General features: G+C 48.9%; 1 protein-coding gene across 2 annotated transcripts in view; it reads right to left on the bottom strand.

Annotated features, from left to right (window-relative positions):
• LOC104673096 (contactin-associated protein-like 4) overlaps positions 1–26,303 on the bottom strand; it is a 208,440-nt gene that overhangs the window by 124,603 nt on the left and 57,534 nt on the right. For both annotated transcript variants that reach the window (XM_030915962.1, XM_030915963.1), the window contains exon 3: positions 10,963–11,156. In XM_030915962.1, coding sequence (XP_030771822.1) covers positions 10,963–11,156 — 194 coding nt within the window. The remainder of the gene's footprint in view (positions 1–10,962; positions 11,157–26,303) is intronic.

Raw genomic sequence — 26,303 nt, 5'->3', positions numbered from 1 at the left:
GGTTCATCCCATGGCCCCCTGCATCCTGCTGTAAAGAGCCAGTCCACCTGCTCCAGGGTTTGTCCCACGGCCACACGTGTCCCACTGGGAAAGCAGCCAGGGTGCCCCTGAGGAAGCTGGGAGCTCGGCCTGTGCATGGGCTCAGGGTAGGTGGGGCCTCGGCATGGGCAGGGGTCTCAGGGTTGTCCGAGAGCTATGTCCACACCACACCTTAGTCATGAGACTCATATCCATGAACTTGCATTGAAACCACTCACTGAGGGCATTGCAGTTCCTTCCTGCCAGGGAATGCGATGGTGTGGACACACGTTGCCTCCCTTGCGGTGTGACGTGCACCATCCATTGCTCCTCCCAGGCCTCTGCAGAAGGGTCAGCCCTGTCCCAGCAGGACCCAGAATGTCCACAGCCAAGGGCACCTGGGACCGCATCCCCACCAGGAAACCCGGGCAGGACAGAAAGAATGGCGGGCAGCAGTGGAAACACAGCCCCGCAGCACAGAAGAAGCCGCTTCGGAGAGATCTGTGGGGTGCGTGGATTATTTCTGCTCAGAGTCAATGTTTTCTGCAAACACCCTGATGGTCACTGTGAGATATGACGCTGATGAATAACACAGGGCAGGAAATGTCAGGAAGCCAATTTGCCGGTTCCCCCACAGGAAAAATAACAAACAAAACCAAACCCAAAGCCGCACCCCATGCAGCTCTCTCTCCCCTCTGCAGAAATGGGTCTCTTCAGAGCCAGACGGGAGCACCAGGGGACAACCAACTTTCCCATTAAGAAATGTCCATAGAAATCGGCTAATTATCTTTCAAAAACTGATTTTCTTTCCATTTGGCAAGATGAAAACATCTTTAATGGTCTCTGGGCATGGATAAGTGAGAAGCCACTAAGTGTGTGCAAAGCAGTCTCAGTGGCCTCCTCTCCGGAAAAAGGAGCTTTGCTGCAGGCCTGGAGCGGCTGCCTCTCTGGAAACTGGAGCTTTGCTGCAGGCCTGGAGGGGCTGATGGAGAACAAACATGTGTCCTCCTGGTGCTGAGCCGTGCTTGGTGCCCTGGTATCGGGTTGGGCCTGGCTTGACTTGCACCTGACATTTTTTAAAGCAAAAATCAGAATCATTTTTCAATCCTAGGTGTTAGAAGCAAACCACGTGTGTGTGTCTGCACCTTGCAGGCCACACAGATTCCCAGACTTGTCAGGTGCAGACCCAGGTCGCCTAGATCTGCAACCCCCAGCGGCATCACCATCACCCAATGCTGGTTCCTGGGGAACCTGCCCCAGGACACTCTTCTTAACTTGTGCATTCGTCTGAGACACATTTCAAACAGAGCAAGGCCCCAAACTGTCAGAAAAGATGAATGTGATTTTAGTGTAAATATCCTACAAACCCCTTGCTCTTGAGCTGCTTGAAGAAACCCTGGCTTATCTCTGGGATGATTCCTTCTCCCGGCTTTGATGGGCGTTTCTGTGTCTTCCCACGGACTCTTGGAAGAATCACAGGTGCTGTGGTAAGCGGCGGAGACTGTGCGTTCCTGGGTGGCTCAGACCAAGGTCGTCTCCTTGGACGCCTGTGGCCACCGCTCAGGGCTTCCAAGTCCTCATCTTCCCTCCGCAGCTGATGCCTCTGGAAGGGCGGGACAATCACAGACTGGCCAGGGAACCACATCCTCCTCCTCTGCCAGGGCAGGCAGGGCCCAGCTCGCATCCACAGAGGCGGATGAGGTAGGCAGGGCCCAGCTCTCGTCCACAGAGGGGGATGAGGCCTGGGGCTCAGGCAGGCAGGGCCCAGCTCGCATCCACAGAGGGGGATGAGGCAGGCAGGGCCTAGCTTGCATCTAGAGGGGGATGAGGCCTGGGGCTCAGGGCGGCGGCACCTGCTCCCAGGACCCAGGGGCACAGACAGAGGCAGGAGAGGCCAGGTCTGGGGCTGCTTAGAGGTATCTGGGGTTCCCCTGCTAAGGCAGCTGCGGCCGTATGAGGAGGATGAAGCCACCTGCGCACCCTGGACATCCCTGAGACCCTGCACATGCACATCAGTTTGCCCTGACCCCATATCAGGACTCGCTGGACACAGCCTGGAACCCATGGCACGTCCCACTCTGTTCCGCACAGCCAATCACTGAGCAACATCCAGGCCTACACAGAGGGCGAGGCTCAGGTGTGCCGCTGTCAGGAGCCCAGCTCTAGGGCACTCACTGTCACCAGCACATTCCCATCTCAGAGATTATTCACTTAAGCCACAGAAAGTGTGGAGGAGGGAGAAAGACAGGAGAAAGCCAGACCGTCACCCTGCAGCCCTGAGCAACCAGCAGCGTCTCCTCCATCCCCCTGCCATTGTTTCTTTGGCCACAGCTATACTAATACATCATTTTCTATCTATAATTTCATACCAATGGCTGCTGTGTAATCTTCATTACAGAGAAATAGCAGTTGGAGAATGTGTCAGATGACTCACTGAGAATTCTGAGAGGGAGAGAGGAAGAGAGACAGGAAGATAGAGAGACAGAGAGAGAGTGAAACAGAGATAGAGACAAACAGAGAGACACAGAGAGAGAGAGAGAGACAGGGGGAGACAGAAACCCACAGAGAGACAGAGACACACACAGAGAAAGAGACAGAGGCAAAGACACAGGGGCAGAGGGAGGGACCCACCCCAGCAGAACACAGGCCATTTTGTGCACGAGGCTGACCTGCAGTGCCACCTGCTCTCTTTCATGGTTCAGGTGGAATTCTCCTGCTGGCAGACGCCATACCTGCTTCTGTAGCTTTCAAGAAACTGCAGGATTCGTGTCCTTTCCAGGGCAGAGTCAACTAAAATCTTTCCTGTGATGCCCTCCTTGCAGTTTGTTTTCTGGTTGTATTTGGAAGACATCTGAGAACATTTACTTTGTAAATGATTCAATAATCCTATTGAATTTTGTTCTGAGTACATACCGGCATATATTCTTGGAGGCAAAAAGAAAAGTGTCTATTAAATAAAACACTGTTTTTATTCTAAACCTGATGTTTGCTTTAATGAATTTGCTGTCTGTTCTTTTCGAATATATTTTCCCAGAATGTCATAGACGGGTGTATTCATCACAGAAGAACTTGCACCACGGGGAAAACCTAACTTGAATTTTAAGTAATCAGTGAATCCCGAACAACTCACATCTCAAATTCATAATAGGTGACTTTTAAATGAGGGCTCTGACAGGCTCTTCCTGGGAACGGCACAGCTCCCATTTTTATTGCAGAAACTACAGATTCCCCCGAAGCACAGCTTCTTGGGTTCATTCAGGAAAGCAAGCGAGGAAGCCACATTTCCAGCAGCCTCTGAGCCACAAACCAGGTGTGCGGCGGCGGCAAGCCACGGTTTCCCCACGGACTGAGTTCTGGCAAGCCGCCATTCCCCAGCAGACTGAATTCTGGCCGGTGACACCTGGACAGGGTCAGCCACGTCCCGGGGCAGGTGGGGCTGTGGGGGGCATCCCAGGTGCAATAGGAATTTCCTTTCTAGCAACTGGAAGTCACCCCAGGGAAACACTGCAAAGGAGCTGCTTGCTCCATCCATTGTGCTCCTGGCGCCTGCAGGGGCAGTGGCACCCTTTCACCCTCACCAGTCCCTGCCTTTGTAGGGGAAGAGAAGAGCCACAGTGGGAGGCTTTAGAGCTGACCGCAGAGGTGGGCAGGGAGAAGGGAAATAGGTGTGAGGGCATAGCCCACCCGTGGTCGGGTGGGGTCCCCACAGGCAGGTCGGGGGCGTCTGGCTGATGTGGTCTCATAGCTGCAGCTTTTCCCTTTGCTGAGAGTGAAGCCACAGGGACGTCCACGTGAGCCGGCCGGCCATGCCCATCCCGGGCCTTCCCTCAGAAGCAACTCACCAGATAACTAACTAGCTACTGGTTAGATACGTAGAGGACTGGTTTTCCAGCAGTGGGGGACACACCACTCAAGGCTCAGGTGACTCTGGGAGTGAGACAGGAGGTTGGAAGGACGGGTTTCCCAAGACAAAGGTGCCAGACCTCTCTGGTATAACAGGGTGGGGACTGAAGCTGGCCAAACCCACCAGAACCAAGACAGCAGCCGAAGTGACCCGGGTACCTTTGCTGCCTGTTATACCTGATTATAATGCAGTCGCGGCCGAGGACATCCACCAGCACCAGCGCAGCTGACAGACACCCGGCAACCTCGGGAAGTCACCCTGCATGGTCTAGAAGGGGAGGGACCCTCGGTGAGGGGAAGACTGTGCCCCTTTCCCAGAACACCCGTGAAGGCTGCACCCCTTTCCTGGGATACTCGTGAAGACTGCACCCCTTTCCCAGGACACCCATGAAGACTGAGCCCCCCGTTCCTGGAATAATCGTGAAGACTGCACCCCTTTCCCAGGACACCCAGAAATCACCCAGCCCCTGTTTAGCATGTGATCAAGAAATGAACATCAACAGCTACCAGCAGGCCTCATGGCTCCGCCTATGTAGCAGCCTCACAAACTCATTTCTACTCTGCCCTGTCGCTGGCTCTTGAATTCTGGCCTGTGATAAGCTGTGTCTAAAGCAAATGCTTATGGAAAGTGAAGTCCTAGTGAACATGTGTGACTCACTGTACAGGCGGATAACCGAAGAACTGTGTGGATGATGTCAGTATCGTGTATAAGTCACTGTACAGGCGGACAACCGAATAACTGTGTGGAAGATGTTGTTATTGTGTGTGACTCACTGTACAGGCAGACAACATAATAACTGTGTGGAAGATGTCGCTATTGTGTGTGACGAACTGAACAGGTGGACAACCGAAGAACTGTGTGGAAGATGTCGGTATCGTGTGTGATGCACTGAACACATGGACAACCAAAGAACTGTGTGGAAGATGTTGGCATCGTGTGTGATGCACTGAACAGGCGGACAACCGAAAAACTGTGTGGAAGATGTCGGTATCGTGTGTGACGCACTGTATAGGCGGATAATGGAAGAACCGTGTGGAAGATGTTGGTATTGTGTGTGACGTACTGTATAGGCGGATAATGGAAGAACTGTGTGGAAGATGTCGGAATCGTGTGTGACTCCCTGTAAAGGCAGATAACTGAAAAACTATAACTGTGTGGAAGATGTCAGTATTGTGTGTGACTCAATGTACAGGTGGATAACCAAATAACTGTGTGGAAGATGTCGGAATCGCGTGTGACTCACTATAAAGGCAGATAACCGAATAACTATAACTGTGTGGAAGATGTTGGTATCGTGTGTGACTGAAAGTAATGGCGGATAACCAAATAACTATAACTGTGTGGAAGATCTATCATGTGTGACTCACTGTACAGGCGGATAACCGAAGAACTGTGTGGATGATGTCAGTATCGTGTATAAGTCACTGTACAGGCAGACAACCGAAGAACCGTGTGGAAGATGTCAGCATTGTGTGTGATGCACTCTATAGGCGGATCACGGAAGAACCGTGTGGAAGATGTCGGTATTGTGTATGATGCACTGTATAGGCGGATCACAGAAGAACCGTGTGGAAGATGTCAGTATCGTGTGTGATGCACTGTATAGGCAGATCACGGAATAACTGTGTGGAAGATATCAGTATCATGTGTGACTCACTGTAAAGGTAGATAATGGAATAACTACAACTGTGTGGAAGATGTCAGTATCGTGTGTGACTGCCTGTAAAGGCGGATAACCAAATAACTATAACTGTGTGGAAGATGTCAGCATCATGTGTGACTCACTGTACAGGTAGATAACCGAATAACTGTGTGGAAGTTGTCGATATCATGTGTGACTCACTGTAAAGGGGGATAACCGAATAACTATAACTAGGTGGAAGATGTCAGTATCGTGTGTGACTCCCTGTAAAGGCAGACAACCAAATAACCATAACTGTGTGGAAGAATTCGGTATCATGTGTGACTGACTGTAATGGCGGATAACCAAATAACTATGTGGATGATGTCGGTATTGTGTGTCACTCACTGTACAGGCAGATAACCGAATAACTGTGTGGAAGATGTCGGTATCGTGTGTGACTCACTGTACAGGCAGAGAACTGAATAACTGTGTGGAAGATGTCGGTATCGTGTGTGACTCACTGTACAAGCAGAGAACTGAATAACTGTGTGGAACACGTCGGTATCGTGTGTGACTCACTGTACAAGGGATAACCAAATAACTGTGTGGAAGATGTCAGTATCACATGTGACTCACTGTAGAAGTGGACAACTGAATAACTGTGTGGAAGATGTCAGTATCATGTGTGACTCACTGTAAAGGCGCATATCCAAATAACTATAACTGTGTGGAAGATGTCAGTATCGTGTGTGACTCACTGTAAAGGCAGAAGTCGGTATCGTGTGTGACTCACTGTACAGGTGGATAAATGAATAACTGTGTGGATGATGTCGGTATCGTGTGCGACTCACTGTAAAGGCGGATAACTGAATAACTATAACTATGTGGTAGATGTTGGTATCGTATGTGACTCACGGTAAAGGTGGATAACCGAATAACTATAACTGTGTGGAAGATGTCGGTATCATGTGTGACTCACTGTAAAGGCGGATAACCAAATAACTGTGTGGAAGATGTCGGTATCATGTGTGACTCACTGTACAGGCAGATAACCGAATAACTGTGTGGAAGATGTCGGTATCGTGTGTGACTCACTGTACAGGCAGATAACCGAATAACTGTGTGGAAGATGTTGGTATCGTGTGTGACTCACTGTACAGGCAGATAACTGAATAACTGTGTGGAAGATGTTGGTATCGTGTGTGACTCACTGTACAGGGGGATAACCGAATAACTGTGTGGAATATGTCAGTATCACGTGTGACTCACTGTAGAAGTGGATAACCAAATAACTGTGTGAAAGATGTCAATATCGTGTGTGACTCACTGTAAAGGCGGAAGTCAGTATCGTGTGACTCACTGTACAGGCAGATAAACGAACAACTGTGTGGATGATGTCGGTATCGTGTGTGACTCACTGTACAGGCGGATAACTGAATAACTGTGTGGAAGATGTTGGTATCGCGTGCGACTCACTGTAAGGCAGATAACCGAATAACTGTGTGGAAGATGTCGGTATTTTGTGTGACTCACTGTAAAGGTGGATAACCACATAACTGTGTGGAAGATGTTGGTATTGTGTGTGACTCACCGTACAGGTGGATAACTGAATAAACGGTGTGGACAATGTCAGCAGGTATCTTGTGTGACTCACTGTAAAGGCGGATAACTGAATAACTGTGTTGAAGGTGTCGGTATCGTGTGTGACTCACTGTAAACGCAGATAACTGAGTAATTGTATTGAACACGTCAGTATCGTGTGTGACTTACTATAAAGGCGGATAACCGAATAACTCTGGGGAAGATGTCGGTATCCTGTGTGATTCACTGTAAAGGTAGATAACCGAATAATTGTGTGGATGGTGTCGGGATTGTGTGTGACTTACTGTAAAGGCGGATAACTGAATGATTGTGTTGAAGATGTTGGTATTGTGTGTGTTTCACTGTAAACACAGATAACGGAATAATCATGTGGAAGTTATAAGTATCAGCCATGTCTTATTTTAAATGAGGATCATAGTATAACAACACTAGTAATTATCAGCTAGAGAGATTTTGCTTCTGTGAAAGTAAAAATATCTATGGTTAAAAGAAAATTGAAAAGAGAAGACATTTAGATTAGAGAGTAAAATGGTAATTATAGCTCAGCTGATATTATGTGTGGAGAAATTATTCCAGCATAACTTGTCAATATCCTTTTAAAATATAAATAAAGCAGAACAACAAAAGGTGGAACAGAACCGAATGCATCAGAACTGAACATGCAGGTTCATCGAAAGACGGTGTCATCCACTAAGAAGCCACTCACGGAACAGGAGAAAACCCAGGCAAATAGAACCAAACATACAGGTGCATCGAAAGAAGGTGTCAGTAACTGAGAGGCCACTCACTGAGCAGGAGAAAACCCAGGCAAATAGAACGGAACACACAGGTGCATCGAAGGATGGTGTCAGCAACCAACACGCCACTCATGGAACAGGAGAAAACCCGGCAAATAACACAGATGACAGAGGGTTAATATCCACCATACAGAATGAGCTCCCACAGTTAAACAACAGCAGTAAAAATGATCTGATTTTAACAGTTGACGAGGGACCTGAACAGACATTTCTCCAAAGAAGATACACGGAGGCTCCACCAGCAAGTGGGACGCTTGGCATCACTCATTGTCCAGAGATACAGCTCAGAGCCACAGTGAGACAACACCTCACCCCCAACAGTGCTGCTGCTACTAACCAACACATGCCATACCCAGTGTCGGTACAGCAGAGCGGTGGTGAGAACTCTTCTGCGTGGCTGGGGAATGTGAAATGATGCAGCCACTATGGAAAACAGTAGGGCGTTTCCTCAAAAGATGAAAACATGGTTCTACCACATAATCCAGTAATGCTGCTTCTGGATATGTATGCAAAAGAATTGAAAGCAGCTTGCAAAGAGATGCTTGTACACCCATGTTCACAGCAGTATTATTCATAATAGTGAAAACAGGGGAACAACAAAGAGTCCTTCAATGGGTGAACGGACAAACAAGATGTGGTCTATCCACACAACACGGTGATTTCCCCTTCAAAAGAAGGACGTTCTGACGCATGTACGATGTGGTGAAACCTGAGGGTGTGGTGCTAAGTGGAAGAAGCTAATCCTAAAAGACAAATACTGTCTGATTCCACTTCTATGAGGTCCCTAGAGTCGTCAAAGTCACAGAGGCAGTGAGTGGGATGGAGGTGCCGGGGGCAGAGGGGTTGGATAGGGAGTGAGCGTTTAATGGGGACAGTCTTGGTTTGGGAAGATGAGAAAGTCCTGGAGATGGATGGTGTCCATGTTTGTACAACAATATGACACTTAGGTCACTGAATTACACACTTGAAAATGAATAAAATGGTAATTTTTTTTGGTATATATATTGTGCCACAATTGTAAAAAGCCAAACAATACATGGCATCTGCTTATAATTACAGGGGCCTCGCAGGAATACTGGACAGATGAGGGCCACGATGACAGTGCAGTCACACCCTTTGCAGTTGGTGGTGCATCCCTCTCAGTGTGGCCTGGGCTTGGTCCTGACGCTGTTTCCTGAGGAGTCAGCAGGAAGAGGGATGCCGAGAGCACAGCTGGAACAGGAAGGTGAGAATTCCCACAGTGTCTCCAGCTCCCCTTTGTCCTTTTTAAATTGTGCCAACCCAATCTTAATATAATTAGTGCTGACGTGCATCCCGCAGGGGTGACCTGTCTTTGAAGTTACTACTCGATTTGTAATTAGAGTCACAGCTGGTCTGGCATCTGTTCCCAGGACGGGGGTGGCTGACCCCTCATTCATGTCCCCTCCCTCTGCTTTGGCCAGGGTGGTCCCAGTCCTGGCTTATCCCAGCGCCAACCCAGCCCACGTCCTCTATCCATGGAGGACACAGAGCCGGGGTCCGGGAGGTCCATGCAGGGGATGTGGTTGACCCATTAGAGCCGCTCCTGGGCTCTCTGGCTCATCTGTGCTGGTCACGGGAGCTTCGCCGAGAACCTCTGTTTTCCCTTCTTGTCAGGGTGCCCCCAAAGAGGAAACGCAGAGCTACCTGAATGTGCACGGAGCTCGCGGCCTCCTCCAGTCCCTGCTGCCTTCAGCTGGTGTTTTAAGTGAAGGCTGATGCCCTGCCCTGGCCACAGCCCCTCACATGGGCTCCCCTTAACATCCACTCACAAACATCCACCACCCGCACCCTCGGTTCTGTGGTGGCCGCTGTTTGTAAACAATCGTCACCAGTGTCTCCTTTATTGGGGCCTCACTCCAGCCACAAAACTGAACATTTTAAACCACTCTCGGGGCTCAGCAAGGTTAAACTAATGTGTCTGGGATACTTCAGTAATTACGTAATGAAAGATATGCAGAAAATCGCATGTCTTGTTAAAAGTCACAAGCAAGGCAAACAAAAACATTTTGCCCCAAAGAAGCACAGGTGTGTGACAGTTTAGGGACCAGAGACACAAGGTCATTGAATCTCAAGGCAGTCTCTGCCCAAAAATCTACTGAATGTGGCCGTGGGACGGAGGACAGAGTCCACAGAATGGTTGTCCACAGGGAGATGGGTCCATCCGTGTCTTTCAGAAGTTCAGGCCAAAGAATTTGGGATCAGGCTGTGCTCACTGGGTTCATGTGAAGCGATGTGGCCCCAACACCACCCTCCACATGATGGCACAAAACACAGGCTGGTTACACACGATCCCACCCATGGTTTTAGCAGAAACCTCAGGCTTTCTTCCAACCTCCACATGACTGTGCGAAACACAGGCTGGTTACACATGATCCTGCCCATGGTTTTAGCAGAAACCCCAGGCTTTCTTCCAACCTCCACATGACGGCACAAAACACAGGCTGGTTACACGTGATCCTGCCCATGGTTTTAGTAGAAACCCCAGGTTTTCTTCCAGTTTCCCACTATGCCATAGAACTGTTTTACTATTACATACTTACTAAACTGTGCATGTTTTGTGCATCTGAAAATGCAGGAAACCTTGGCCAGGAAATCATGGAGCTGCTTTTTCTCTACCAGAGCCAAGCCCTCCAGGGTTCCCTGGGGACATCCCTGCAAGCCAGGCCCCAGGAGCCAGTGCTGCCAGGAAGGGACCCACCGAGATGCTGTCCTCCCGTCAGGAACCTACTGAGATGCTCTTGTCCCACCAGGGACCTACCAAGACGCTGTCCTCCTGCCAGGGACCTACTGAGACACTGTCCTCCCACCAGGGACCCACGGAGATGCTGTCCTCCCACCAGGACCTATGGAGATGCTGTCCTCCCACCAGGGACCTACTGAGATGCTGTCCTCCCACCAGGGACCTACTGAGATGCTGTCCTCCCACCAGGACCTACGGAGATGCTGTCATCCCACTGGGGACCCACTGAGATGCTGCCCTCCCACCAGGGACCTACTGAGATGCTGTCCTCCCGCCGGTACTGCTTCCAGTTCCTGCCGCTGTCGCTGAACATCAGGATGTAGCTGGTCACCCAGTCGGAGCTCCCGTACCCGCCCTGCGTCGCCACCGCCGTGACCTCCACCCTCTCTCCAAGGTCGATCTGCAGCCATTGGTTCTTATTTGATACGAGTGGGGTCCAGCCCCCAGCTCCTGTTTGTGGAGAAGGACACAGGAAGAAAACGGGAAAGAGGAGAAACTATTAAAATCCATCTTAACTGGGTGAACCCTCGGTACAAACACACCCCTATACTGCTTTTAAGAAAATTCCTTTTCTGAAACCTAGAAAAAAGACCTCATGGTTATACATCTCATATTAAAGGACACAACCTGAATTATTTGTGTTCTAGGTTGGGTGGCCTCCTCCTACCGAAGTCCAGAGGCCCACTGAGGGGTCTGGGTGCTCAGTGTGACGTCCTCCTGGGCCTGGCCGGCTCGCTGGCTGCTGCTTGGCCTTTAGACATCACAACTGGATACAGGGTGCCATGAACGGAGGATGGCGCAGGACGTCTGCCTCAGACACCCCTGCCTGAGCTGCAACCAGCACTGGAGATGCAGAGACCTTAAGACCCGGCCCAGCCTCCAGCAGCTCACAGGCTCAGGAAGCCCCACATCCAGCAGCTTGCAGGCTAGGGAAGCAGGCATTTAAGGCAGGAGGAGGAGCTCAGGGGTGCAGGCTGCCTGTGAGGCCCTGCGGGACCCGATGAGGAAAGGAGCTTGAGAAATGCCCCTGGGAGGAGCAAGCACCCCACGTCCCCGGAGGACAGAGAGTCACTGAGAATGAAGGAGGTTGAGCCACAGACCTGCACAGATGCCCTTGAAAGGTGGAGCCGGGGCCAGCTTCACTGAGGCCCACAGGGCAGGGAACAAGCCCGGGAGGCAGAGCCCACCCGTTCACAGCCAGATCCCAGGGCAGACGCCTGACTTACAGTCCAGTCTCCCAAACACAGAGTTCCTGGGGGAGAAGAAGGGGGATGGTGGAGAAGAAAAACAGGATGACTTTGGGACTGCAAGACAGAAGCGGACCCCACAGCTGAGGTGCAGACCCTCCCGCTGAGAACAGCAGCACAGAAGCCCCCAGAGCTGCGGGACTGGAGTTGCTGGGCGCCATCAGGCCAGAGCCTTCTATGTCACCCACCGTCACCAAAGAGAGGGAGAAAGAAAATTTACACAGAGCTGTTGCGGGAAACCAGGGGGCAAATGTTCACCAAAGCCGAATGAAGAAAACTCCCCAAAAACAGCCACGAGGCAGAGAAACATGTAAAAGTCAACACCCCTGAGAAATTAGACATCCTCAAGCCAGACTTGGAAGATCTGAAAAGCCACCTTGAATCAGAAATGTAGAAATGTAAGATATGGGCAAAAAACAGAGTAATAAAAATAATTGATTTAACTCAGGAAATAAATGGAAGAAAAAGACAAAGTTATCTTAGAAATAAAGAACACGTACCACACACAATAATAATGCTTCCATATGAGCTATAAGAACTCTTTGCGTAATGAAGGAGCACCTCATAGGACAGCTTGACTCCCACCCGAGCCCCACCAGCAGCCAGCAGTGACGTGGAGCAGAAACACTCGTTCCTGCTGGGGGGAATGCAAATGGCCCAGCTGCTGTGGAAGATGGTGTGGGGGCTTCCTACAAAACTGTGGTACATCAGACACTGCAGAGAATCCAGCACTGGAAAAAGCTGGACCATGAGACACACACACCACAGAGGACTTCAGTGCACATTCGTAGTGAAAGCAGCCCCTGTGAAAAGACCCCAACCTATGGTTCCAACTGCAGGACCTTTGGGAAAAGGCAAAACTCTGAAGACAGTGAAAGAAATCCATGGTTCGAGGTTGTGAGAAGGGAGGGGTGAACCACTGGAGCACAGAGAATCTTAGGTGGCACTGTGGTAGGGGGCACACCTCTGCATGGCACTGTGTTAGGAGGCATACCTCTGCATGGCACACGTCATTATACATTTTCAAAACCTCTGGAATGTGCACCAAGTGTTAACCCTGATGTAAACCATGGACATTAGTTAATGATAATGTATCAGTATTGTTTCATCAGCTATGGCAAATGCACCACACTAATGCATGGTGTCAGTAACAGGACCATGTGTGCCTCAGAGGGGGTTGTACGTCTATATGGGAGCTCTCTGCACCACACCAATGCAAGGTATTAATAACAGGACCATGTGTGTCTCAGAGGGGATCGTACGTCTATGTGGGAGCTCTCTGTATTTTCTGCTCAGTTTTACTGTAAACCTAAAAGTGCTCTTAAAATAATAAATTTAAAGGTGCCTGAGGAAAACAGATTCAAATCTCAAATGGAAATGTGATAGGGGACATCAAAGAAAGGCAGAAAAACTACCAAGAGATGTAAAAGACAAAACAGAGTGTCAGGGAAAGTGGTGGTGACAGGAGGCAGGAAGAGGAGGACTCGGGCCCACATCACCAGATGCCTGAGAAGAATGAAGCATGTGTGGAGGCAGGAAGAGGAGGACTCAGGCCCACATCATCGGATGCCTGAGAGGAACGAAACATGTACAGTAACTAATGTTTAAAAGTAAAATCTATGAAAAGCTTTTCAGAAATAGAGGCCCCATCAGACAGTACCACAAACCTCTAAAATCACGGAAGTGTGGTTCATAAACAGAAATTCCAGAAATAGACCCAAACACGGTGAAAATTTAGTCGACGACAGAGGGGAGTCTCTAAGCTCTGGGATGAAGATGGTCATTTTCTTAACGGATCCTGGGACTACTGGGCAGTTGTCTGGAAAAGCACAGAATTAAGCTTCTCACATTGTACATAAGAATTAACTCCCAATGGACCAGGGATCTCCATGTTTAAACATGAAACCACATAACTACTCGAAGAAAACAATGAGAAAATACCTTAACGTTGGTTCAGAGAAAGTTTGACTATGACTCAAAATCCAGAGGTAACAAAGGAAAAAGACTGATAAATTTGACAAATAAACCACTTTAAATGCATGACCAAAACAACAAGTCAAGGGCAACTAACAGAGAAAATACTTGTCACGTACATTGCACATTCTGTCGTGCTGAAGGGTGGGTTGAATGAACAGGTGAATTCACATGACAGGGCACTGTGTGGCTTGAGGAAGGAGGAGGGTTCCTGTGAGGAGAAGCAGATGGGTTTTCAGGGTGGACTATCCGGTGAGAGTGGAGAAGCCCTAAGAACATCTGTCTCCAGTGCTCCCACACGAGAGAAGGAAGGGGAACAGGATCACATGCAACTGCTGCCTGATCACTCATTGAACCAGAAGCCGTAGAAACCAGTTCCTGCAAGGTGGGGGTACCAGGGAGTGGGAAGGGGTGTCAGGAAGGGGAGAGGCTGACATTTTTGCTGAGTCTCTTTTCTGATAGCTCTGATTTGAAAAACAAGCATGATGTTCCCCATCCCTCCATCTGCTCCAGAAATGAGTGACTGTGACCCACCAGGACCTTAGCTGGGGGGTAAGGTGGGATGGACGATGGTCACAGACAAATGAGTCTCACGCACTGCAGAAGGACAGATCCCAGAGGGCAGGGAGATGCAACCGACCCAGGCACCCCGGAAACAGCCTTGACTGGGTGCGGACACTGCAATCTAGTGAGTAAAGGTACTTATCATAGCATGTGGGTTTGCAATTCTGAAACTAGAATCAAACAATATGTAAATATAAACAAGGAGAGACATCTTTTCACTCCTAAAGACAATGAACAACTCAGGCTAAAATAAATCCTGTGTTGTTGGACTGGAATCAATGAGACCGGGGGTCCTTGGAGAACTGACAGGCACCAGGGCTGAGGCAGGGAAAATTCAGGACCAGCTTAGAGGATCTTATGTTCCGGGAACCAGGGACGTGCCCCCAGAGAGGGTGTGTGTTTGTCAAAAGAACACAACGAAGAGCCTGTCCAGCCTGAAGGTGCTTCCAAGGGCCAGCGTGGGACAACTGAAGCAACAATATTTTTAAAAATGTATTTTGTGCCATAGCATATAAATACTCATAAGTCCATACTGATATAAGTAAATAATCAAATAAATGCATGTGCAGAGAGGAAGGGCCAGCTCCTTCTCAAAGGAGATTCAACAGAGAGCCATGGTTCAACTCCAGTAATGAAGGGGCAGGGAGGTCCCCGGATGGATGTGGAAGCTGCTGGGTGGAAGATGGAGAGAAGCAGCATTTGCATCGCTGAGAAGTCCACAGGTGAGTTAACAGCGTCAACGTTAAACTCCACAGTAGCCAGGGGACAGGGAGGTCCCCCGATGAATGTGGAAGCTGGTCGGTGGAAGATGGAGAGAAGCAGCATGGGCATCTCTGAGAAGCCAGCCAGTGAGTCAACAAAGAGTCACGGTTAAACTCCACAATAGCGAGGGTGCAGGGAGGTCCCCGATGGATGTGGAAGCTGCTGGGTGGAAGATGGAGAGAAGCAGCATTCGCGTTTCCGAGAAGAGCAGCTCCCCAAGATGCTCATCACCATTGAAGGACCCCAGCCCATGTCCGCACTGACAGACGACCCCACCTCAGGACGCTGCGACTGGACACTTGGGAGGCACAGCTGGGCTCCTGGGGGGCTCCCGCCAAAATTCCACAGCCTCACCCCAGTCAGGAGAAAACACGGTGCAAATGAAACCCAGGCCGATTCTGCAAAACAGCTGAACCGCTGCACAGCAAGAAGCGTGTAAGTCACAAAAGACAAGGGGAGACGGCGAATTCTGGAGGATGGGAGGAGACGAGGGGGAATATTGAATGAATCATGTGGGATCCGGACGGACTCAGGGAGGCCCTTGCGGGAAAAACCGGAAGTGGCTTCGTAGGGGCCGCCCTTGCTCTGCGCAGTCGCACCAGCGCCGGCGCCCAACCCGGCAGCGCCAGACGCCAGTCAGCGAGGGGCGCGCGAGTGCGCTCTGCAGCCATCCTGTGAGTCTCTCGTCAGCGTAAAATAAAACGTTTGGAGAGCGTGGGATGAAAAGGGAGAAAGCTGTAAGGACTCTGCACTGTGCATTTTAGGAAGGGGGACCCATCGCCACCATCGAAGGCAGCAGAGTGAAGAAAAGCAAAACTGACGCTGGGCCAGGAGAGGAGGCCGTGATGCCCACGGCGACGCCCCGCTGCCCACGGCAACGCCCCGCTGCCCACGGCGACGCCCCGCTGCCCACGGCGACGCCCCGCTGCCCACGGTGACGCCCTGCTACCCACGGCGACGCCCTGCTGCCCACAGTGCCACAGCCAAGGCATTTGTGTCTGTGAGACACAGCATCACCCCCCCGAGTGTCCTGTATAATAAGATTTTATAACTGACCTTTGAGACTTACTGCACAGCAGGACTTTTTAAGCCGGGTAGTGCCTGAGTAAAGTCTGTGGCTCACCAGCTTGGCCTGAGCAGCTTTTGCAAGTTGCTTCTGTTCTGTCCTCACTGCCCAGCTGCCCTGAAGTTCAGAGACACCCCTGCTTACAGATGAGCTCTCACCACGTGAGGGTCACCTTCCAGAGTGTGTGAAGTCCCACGTAGTGATAAAAACATCATCCTCCCATCATGACTTGAATAGTAAATCGTACAACGATGAGGGTCAGATGAGACCTCATCTGCTGAGATGACACCTCTGCTGAGTCTCTTTTTCGATAGCTCTGACGTGAAGAACAGTAGTAATGTTCCCCATCCCTCCATCTGCTCCAGAATGAGCGAAAGGAATGGCTGCTCCAAGGGTTCCTAGTAAGGAGTGAGCTCACAGAGGGCCTGCTGAGTTTTGCATTAAAAATATCCCTATAACCAGGCATGGTGGCATGGCCCTGTGGTCCCAGCCACCCAGGAGGCTGAGGCGGGAGGCTCGCTTGAGCCCAGAAGTTCAAGTCCAGCCTAGGCAGCATAACAAGATGCTGTCTCTAAAACAAGAAAAAATAAATAAAAATAAAAATCCCTAAAAGGCCACAGGTGCAGCAGCTCTTTCCTTTGTTGCCTGCCATTTTCAGTCTGTGAGGGGCTGAAGTTGCTAACGCCATGTCATGTGCTCTTCAATGACTAAAGGAGTGGACACCTCCATTGTGTGCAGAGGGATCTTCTAGAAATTTCTGTGTACACCATCTTAACTCCTCGGCGTTTCTAGAATGACTCCTCAAAAAGTTAAACACAGAATCACCATATGGGCCAGCAACTTCACTCCTCAGTATATGCTCAAGGGAGCTGAACACAGGTTCCTGAACAAATGTCTCCACACGAATGTCACAGAAACATTACCCACAACAGCCAGGACATGGAAGCAACCTCAGTGTCCACCCCCGAAGGACAGAGAAGCAGGTGGGGGTCTGTTCTACAACTCAGCGGCATCCGGCGCACTGAGGAATGAAGTGCTAATCCGGGTCCCCCACGGATGAACCTGGAGCACAGGACACAAAGGGAAAGGCGCTGGGCACAGAAGCTCTTATGCTGGGTGACTCTTCTTATATAAAGTATCCAGAACAGCTAAATCCAGAGACAGAAAGAGTGGTGGGTGCAGGGGTGGGAGTGGGTGGGAAGAGCCTGCTGCAGGGTGCAAGATTTCCTTCTAGGGTGAGAAACAAATTGTGGAACTGGACAGAGGTGGCAGTTTGCACAGCATGGAGGGTGCTAAATGCTACTCAGTCTTGTAACTTAAAATGGTCAATTTTATGTTGTGTGCATATAAAAGTATCTAGAGGACAACTTACCATCCCTCATTTACAGATGAGATGATAGATTCAGAGATGAAGCAAATTTGACCAATTCCCTGCAGCTAGTGGTTGTGTTGTTTTAAAATTTTGAGCATGTTATTTTAAAAGCTAGACTTTGTTCACTTAGCCAACTTCGTAATTATATAATGATACTCCTGCCACTCCTAGTGGTGCCTTCTATTCCAAATGTGTATGTAAATACTTCATCAATTACGCCTGCTATCTGGCTGTAAGTGGTGTGGCCAGATGTCTTTATAAAGTGAGTTCCTGTCTGGTTTCTGCTCTGTGTCTGCCTCAGTAGGGAAACGCTCACAACAGGAGGGGCTCTGACATTGCTGGGGGGTCACGGGTGACCTTCAGGATGCTGAGCACAAAGTTCCCTGGGAAGTGGGTGCTGGAAGGTGAAGCTGCAGACCCAACCTCCTTGGAAATGATGATAGAAAGATGATGGACAAATAGATGATTGATTGATTGATTGATAGACAGACTGACTGAGGGACAGACTGATAGACACACAGATACATAGACAGCCAGATACTGGCCTACCTGGTCACTTTTCTGAGAGCCCAGTGATGTGTGTCATTTGAAACCAATGCCAGCACTAATGAGCTTGAGGATGAGGGAGGAGCTGAGTTGGGTCCCCCAAGGTGCACCCAGTGTCCCCCGGGACACCACAAGGCCTCTGGGTCTCCTCCCCACAGTGGCTGTCCTGCGGGCAGGTGCATGCTGCTGGTCCTATCCACACACACTGAGCCCACCCCCCAACCCAGCCCACAACAGAGGAAGAGCCACCCACGGGAGATCCAGGCTGCTACGGCTCCTCTCAGTGCTTATGTTTTAAATCCAACATGTGTTTTCTGATTTGGACAACATTGCAACAGAATTTCACTAATGATTTGCATTAGGAATGAAGCATGAATGACCTGCAGAGCCCCAGGGAGTTCAGGATGGGGCAGAGAACCTGGGCAAGGGTGTTTATGTGCCATGGAGTCTGGGGTAAGCAGCTCACACTGAGAAAATCACATTTGTTCATGCAGAAGACCGAAGACCAACACCCCTCCCCAAGTAACAGATGGACAGAAGGCAGGTCCCTGCACCCTCCCTCAGAGTCTGAGCCCCCTGCTCTTTCTCTTGGTGATTTGGAGGGACACCTGCCATTTCCCTCTGGCCCACTCAGGATGGTGGTGGCAGGACCCCCCCCCCCCCCCCCTCCCAGGATGAGCCAGTCGTGGCTTTCCTGTGGCAGCATTTCCCAGGGAAAGGGACCTGAGCCACTCTAAGGAGACTGACTCCATTGGGGAAGCACATTCTTTGCCAGGTATGTGTGTGGTGTTTTCTCCAAGTCCATGGCTTCACTTTTCCCTTTGCCAATGGTGGCTATCAAAGAGAAGAAGGTCTATTTCATTAAGTCTGCTCTGCTTTGAGTGTGAGTCCCAGAGTTCATGTGAGGGAAACTTAATTCCAAATGCAACAGCATTGGGAGGTGGGGCCTTTGCAGGGTGAATCTGAGCCCTCATGAATGGATTCCTGCCGCTGTCACAGGAGTGAGGTAGTTATCACAGGAGCAGGTTAGTTATCCTGAGAGTGGGTTAGTTATCCTGAGAGTGGGTTAGTTATCACAGGAGCAGGTTAGTTATCAGGGAAGTAGGTTCGTTATCATGGCAGTGGGTTAGTTATCCTGAGAGTGGATTATCACAAGAGTAAGTTAGTTATCCTGAGAGTAGGTTAGTTATCATGGGAGTGGGTTAGTTATCATGGGAGTGGGCTAGTTATCCTTCAAATGGGTTAGTTATCATGGGGGCAGGTTAGTTATCCTGAGAGTGGGTTAGTTATCATGGGAGTGAGGAGCCTGGTCCCTTCCTTCTTGCTCTCTTGCCTGTCCCCCTTCCTTCATGGGATGTGGCAGCAAGAAGACCCTCGTCAGATGCTGTCCTTCAACCTTGGATTTCCCAGCCTCCAGAACCATAAGAAATACATCCCTGTTTTGGGCCGGGCACAGTGGCTCACGCCTATAATTCCAGCACTTTGTGAGGCTGAGGTGGACGGATCACAAGGTCAGGAGTTCGAGACCAGCCTGAGCAACATGGTGAAACCCCGTCTCTACTAAAAATACAAAAATTAGCCAGGTGTGGTGGCGGGTGCCTGTAATCCCAGATACTCAGGAGGGTGAGGCAGGAGGATCACTTGAACCTGGGAGGCGGAGTTTGCAGTGAGCTGAGATCACGCCACTGCACTCCAGCCTGGGCAACAGAGTGAGACTCTGTCTCAAGAGAGAAAAAAAAAAGGAAATAAATAAATCCCTGTTCTTTACACATTAGCCAGTCTCAGGTATTCTGTTATAGCAACACAAAATGGACTAAGATAAGGTCCAAGTTATTATTTCTCTTTTATGTCTTATACTTTTATGTCCCATTTAATAAATCATTGTCTAACCAAAGTTCATAAGGACATTCGTCTACATTTTCTTCTAGAAGTTAAATACCTTTAGGGGTTCTGTATTATTTAGGATTTTATCCAGAAGATATAAAGGACTATTACAACTCAAAAATAAAATTATCACTTAAATTAACGAGCAAGAGCTGCGACTGGACAATATATGAGAGAAGATGTAGGAACAGCAAATAATTTTATGAGACAAATCTTGACACCTCTAGTCACCTGAGAAGTACAAATTAAACTAAAATGGAATGCCACCACACGCTAGAATGTGGGGATTTAAAAGACTGATGGCATGGGTATTTGAGAACCTGGAGCAACCAGAATGCTCACACACTGCTGGTGAGAATACAAAAGGCACAGCCACTCAGGAAACTGTTCTGAAAGGTCAAACACCCACCTACTTACTATACGATCCAGTCATTTAGTGCTTGGCATTCACCCAGGAGAAATGAAAATATTTCCACAGAAAAACTGTAAGTGGATGTCTGCAGAAGCCTTATTTGTAGGAGCAAAACACTGGGAATAACCCAGCATCTGTGCACGGATGGATGAATTTACCATGGTTTATTTCAGGTTGAGATGCAATGGAGAGGCCTGAACTCCCGACACCCAGAGTGCCTCTAGGAAGTTCACATGGCCGGGTCTCACGCATGCCCCTGCCAAGCCTCTGATAATTGTTGAGGGACTTACTTCTCTGAAATTCACCAGCCAGCCCCACCTGGCTCTGGGCATATGATCACAGCATGGGGCTACCTGGGGGCATGACCTGTGAAGGGGGGTTCATAGCAGTGAGGCCCATTCATCAGCAGGGCACAGACGGCAGAGCTAACATCAAGGGACTACGGGGTCCAGGTGAGTGGCTGTGGAGAGGCCAGGATGCCCAGGCATGGCCCTGAGGGAGGGCAGGGTTAGGAGAGGGAGGCCTTGTTTGTTTTGTGCAGAGATGAGTTGAGATACTTGCTGTGAAGTAATGCACAGTAGCTTCTATCCTGAATTTAGGAAGAGAAGCCAGGCCTAGAAATGTGGAATCCCAAGGACTGGGACATGGAGACGTTGGTGGAATGACCCAGTGGATGACGCCAATGAGAAACACAGGGGAGGGCACAGACATCCCTCGAGGCCAGAGCTGACGCCGGGGCCAAGTGGGGGCAGGGCGGGCAACTCCACCTGGCTCAGGAACTGGCGGCTGGTGACATGCTGAAATTAGTCGCTTCATGCCCTTCTTGGACCAGGATTGAACCAGGAGACCCCTATGCCGGCCCCTGGTATGAGAGGACAGGGTGGCAGGTGCTGTCATTGCCCAGGTCAAACGAAGGGTCTGAGGCTGAGGGGGTGGAGACGTCTGTCCAGGCCCACACTGGTCACAGGTGCTGGAACCAGAGTGCAAACACCATTACTCTGAGACAGAGCATCTTCCTACTCTCTCTGGAAGGAAGGTGGCCCCTCCCAGGAATCCCGACCCATGGATTCCCAGTAACCACGGCAGTGCTTGGAAGGAAAGAACACCACCTCCTTGTCCAAGCAATGATGAAGGGACAGACACAAAAGGTGAGATGTGTGTTCCAGAGGTGATCGCCTGCCCACAAAGAGCAGAGGGTGTGCAGGACACGGGACAAAGCAGTGACGATGCCCAGGAGGAGCTCCCCACAAGTCCAAGGGCCCAGAAGTGCACCGCGAGGGCCGGCCACACAGGCGGGTCAGCTGCCGGCAGTTGAGTTACTAACATGCATATGGAAAGGGATTTTAGGAACAGCCAACTACAGGAAAGCGGTGTCCAGTGGAGGAGAAAGGTGGGCATGGTGGAGGCCCTGGGAGGGGAGGCCCTTTCGCCGCCATCAGCTGCCCTCTCCACAGGTTTCCCTCTCCCACGAAGACGGCCCCAGCAGAGCTCACGGGTGATTAGGGAGGAGGCAGGAGGGCTGGGGTCTCCTTCCTGAAGTTCTGCATCTGGGCATTAAGGCTGGAGACAGGAGCTGGAGAGGAGAGGCTGGCAGGGCATTCAGACTCCACCCAAATCCATTCCCAATATAAAAAATTCTCAATAAAGAACAGCAGAGAAATTCTTCAGCCTTGTATCAGGCATCTATGAAAAACCTATGAGTATAACCATACTCAACCGTGGAAGACTGGCTGCACCCTCATGCTCAGGAACAAGGTGAGGATACCTGTGCTTACCAAGTCTATCATCTATCATGACAGATGTTCTAGCCACAGCATATGGAAAGAAAAAGAAACAAACGAAATCCATATCAGAAAGGGAGAAGCAAATGGTCTTTATTCACAACAACATGATCAGATATGTGGACAGTGTCGTAGAATCTAAAAACTGGATTGAACAAATATGTAGTTTTAGCAAGCTTTCAGAATACACTGTCAGAATGCAAAAGTAAAATTGTATGTATTTTATTAGCAAGGAATGTTATAAAATTTAGAAATCCATTTACAAAAACATGACAAAATAAAATACACTTAAGATTTAAATCTGACAAAAACTGTGCAAAGTGTGCACAGCAAATACTAAAATGCACATCTATTAAAGAAGACCTAACTCAGTCAAGACATGTTATGTCTCCAGGGATTTGAAGAGCCCACATGGCCAAGATATCAGTTCTCCCCACATCCACCTCTCCATTCAATGCAATCCCAGTCAAACTCTCAGAAGCCATTTTTTTTTTGTAGAAATTGACAAACATTGTAAAGTTCATAGTGAAGCTCAAAGGACCAGGAATAGTAAAACTACCTGATAGAGAAGAAGACATACACCTGGCTGCACCACCTGACAACTATGTCCTACGAAGCTAAAGCACACTGAATAGCCTAGCACTGGGCAAAGACAGGGAAGTGGACCTGTGGGGCAGGAGGCCAGAGGTCGGCTAGTTGTATGTGGCCAACTGCCTTTCCAGTATCCAACATCCATTCTTAATTAAACACACACACAAACACACACACACTTTTTTTGCGAAGACAGTTGAGTGAAAAAATAAGTATTTTCTAAAAACTATGCTGAAAAAATTGGATATTAGAAAAAGGACTTTGTTCCATACCACACACTGTATAATTTCTTTCTTCAAGATGAATCATGAAGTTAAATATAGAAAACATATGGCAGAAGACACAGGAGAAAACTGTTGCAACTTTGAGTTATAAGAAGTATTTTATCTATGCTACCATAGAGGATAATTTCTTGATAAAATGATACATTCATCAAAACAGGAACTTGCTTTGCAACAGACATAAAAAGGTGGGCAACACGCTGAGCGAAAATATCTTCATCTGCAACTCACATATCTGAATATACAGAGAACTCCCAGCACTCAATAATTCCAAAGCAAAAAACCCAACAACCCAGTGTGGTGAAAACACCATAAGTGTTGCACAAACTCTTTTCCAAAAAACATAAATACAGGCAGAATGAGCCATGAAATAGCTCCTGACAGCTTTATACAACAGGGGACTACAAAAGAGAATTAAAACCAGATGCCCCAGTAGGTCTACTGGAATGTCTAAGATGACTAATCAAACCAGGGGTGAGATGATATCAGCCACTTAAAACTCCCATACGCTGCTGGTGGAAATGTAAAGAAAACCTCATAAAACTCTTCAGCAGTTTCTTAAAATATTTACCATTAACCCACTGAATTACCCAGCAAGGCCATTTCCAAGTATCTACCCAAGAGACACAAAAGCATAAGTGCGCAGGAGACCTGTGGAGCGGTGCTCAGAGCAGCTTCGTTCCTAACATCCCACACTGAAAACCACACCAACGCTCTTCAGCTGGAGAAGAGATACACAGATCCTGATGTATTCATACAAGAGAACAGTGCTCAGAAAATAGGAACAAGTAACCCCAAAAAGTGCAGAAATATCAAAATCATTGGGTTGAGTGACAGAACCCACATTTAAAAGAGGACCTAACAGAAGATTCCAGCATGTTCAACAGTAGGAGCAGCCGTGCTGAGGAGGAGGAGGCCAGGGCAGTGACTGTCCTGAGTTGGGGGCCATGCGTGGGGGCAGCATGCACAGGGTGGGGCCACTTTCTAGGTGGAGGAGTGTACTGAATTGCCTTATTGGTGAGGTAATCACAGGAGCACATGCATTTGTGATGTTAAAGGTGTTAATTTAAACAAAATTAGGAAAATAAGTAGGTGAACATTTCACTCTTGGGTACATAGACATTTACAGCTAGAGTCCTCTGTCCTCTTCCTTAAAGAAAAGAGTGTTTTCAAACCATTCATAATCTTTAATTAGTAGGGGAGAGAGAGAGAGAGAGAGATTGAGGAGAGGAGGAGAGGAGAGAAGAGAGAGATTCTTGCAACTGAGGTAGTAGGCCCGACTTGACTCTGGAAGGGGGGCTTGAACCCTGGACCAGATTGAGGACTAGCTAAAGCAGGGAAGAGACAAAAGTCTCCCTTAGACACACCCTCCAGAGCTATGTCACTTTACAATTGCCATGGCAACACCTGCCATGCCCCTTTACATGGCAACAACCCAAAGACCCGGAAGTTACTTCTTTTCTAGAAATTTCTGCACAAACTGCTCCTTGATTTGCAGTTAATTAAAAGTGGGTATAAATAGGAGTGCAGAGATGCCTCTGAGCTGCTGCTCTGGGTGCACTGCCCATGGGGTAGCCCTGCTCCATGAGGAGTAGGACCTCTGCTGCTGCTGTGCACAGCCACTGCCTGCCACCACTGGCCACCCTGGCACTGGCAAAGCCAAGAACGTTTCTGAGCTAAGCCCCAATTTTGAGGCTTGCCTTCCCTGCCTCACAACTATAACATGTCAAAGCATCAGAATATGGAGACAGAGTGACAGTGAAATACAAGAACCATAGAACATTTTAAACCTGTTAATGTTGTATTTCAAAATCTCAAAAATCTTTGTTCTTCAAAGTTCAACAATGTGATTGTTTCTACAATACTAAATGCATTTCAGATTTACAGGAAGATCACTTTTAGTAAGAACTGAAGTGTTAAATACCCAGGCGATGGTCATCTTAGCTGTTGGTATAATGGTTCCTTTTACTCTGGGAGTATCTGAAGGGATCTCAGATTTCAGTATAAGAATGGCTCCATGTGGCTGGAGGAAAAGAGAAACCCCCAGGTAGCTGGTTCTTTTTCCCTGGTGTTTAAAATTCCATCACATTTATAGTAGCCTGGTGTTTATCTAGATTGGAAGAGAAAAAATCACTACAGAAACTGTTTTTTCCTAATGTTGCAAAATAACCGTCATATGAGGATCAAAGCTGAGCTGAACCTGCTGGTGAAGCAGGTCCTGGGTGTGAGTGAGCACTTGCCGCACACACGCGCTGTCTCTAGAGAACACAGAGTGGCCCAAACTCGAACCCGCCAGGGACTCAGCACACAGAAGCCGCCCATGTAGTTAGTCAGCAGGGAGGCTACTGCAGAGGAAAATGGTTCTCAATCCTCATGCAAACACCTGACTCAGCTGTGACCACATGTGTTCACCGCAGAAGCCCAACATCAACTTGCTTGTGATGCGGTTTGGTTCTGTGTCCCTGGGAGGAGGTGACAGGATCATGGAGGTGGATTTTTCACGGACAGTTCAACACCATCCCGTTGGTGCAGTGCGCATGGTAGTGAGTTCTCGCGAGACTTGGTTTTTACAAGCCTGCGACTGGCGCTCTCTGGCCACGTGACCACCTGCTCCCTTCACCTTCCGCCATGATTGGGAGTTTCCTGAGGCCGCCCCAGAAGCAGAAGCCCCTATGTTTCCTCTACAGCCTGCAGAACGGTGAGGCAATTAAACCTCTTTTCTTTATAAATTATCCAGTCTTGCTTCAAGCATTCAGAAACTAGCCACTGCTGGAACTATTGATGGACTGTGGGGACAGTTAAGAAGCCATACCTGATTTCACTTGTGAGATAAACACTCGGATTTCCTGAAGCGGTTTTTTTATGCATTGTTATTGAATGGGCAAGTAACTCCTTTGTTCTGGGCACTACAAATGGTTCTATTTGAACAACCTTATGATATTAATTAATTTTTTAAAGTTTTACTTGATGTGCCAAATAAACTGCAAAAATATTTCATAAAAATTTGAATTGTTGACTCACGTTAATACTAGGCTTTGGTTGACTCTGACTGTGAAAGTTGAGGTCAAACCGTTTGCCACATCAGCATCTCACATTCCCACAGGCAGTGGAGGAGAG

This window comes from Rhinopithecus roxellana, chromosome 14 (genome assembly GCF_007565055.1).
Source record: "Rhinopithecus roxellana isolate Shanxi Qingling chromosome 14, ASM756505v1, whole genome shotgun sequence".
In the NCBI taxonomy this organism is placed as follows: domain Eukaryota; kingdom Metazoa; phylum Chordata; class Mammalia; order Primates; family Cercopithecidae; genus Rhinopithecus; species Rhinopithecus roxellana.
Note: the sequence above shows the minus strand (reverse complement) of the source record. Positions and strands in the feature narration are given on the sequence as shown.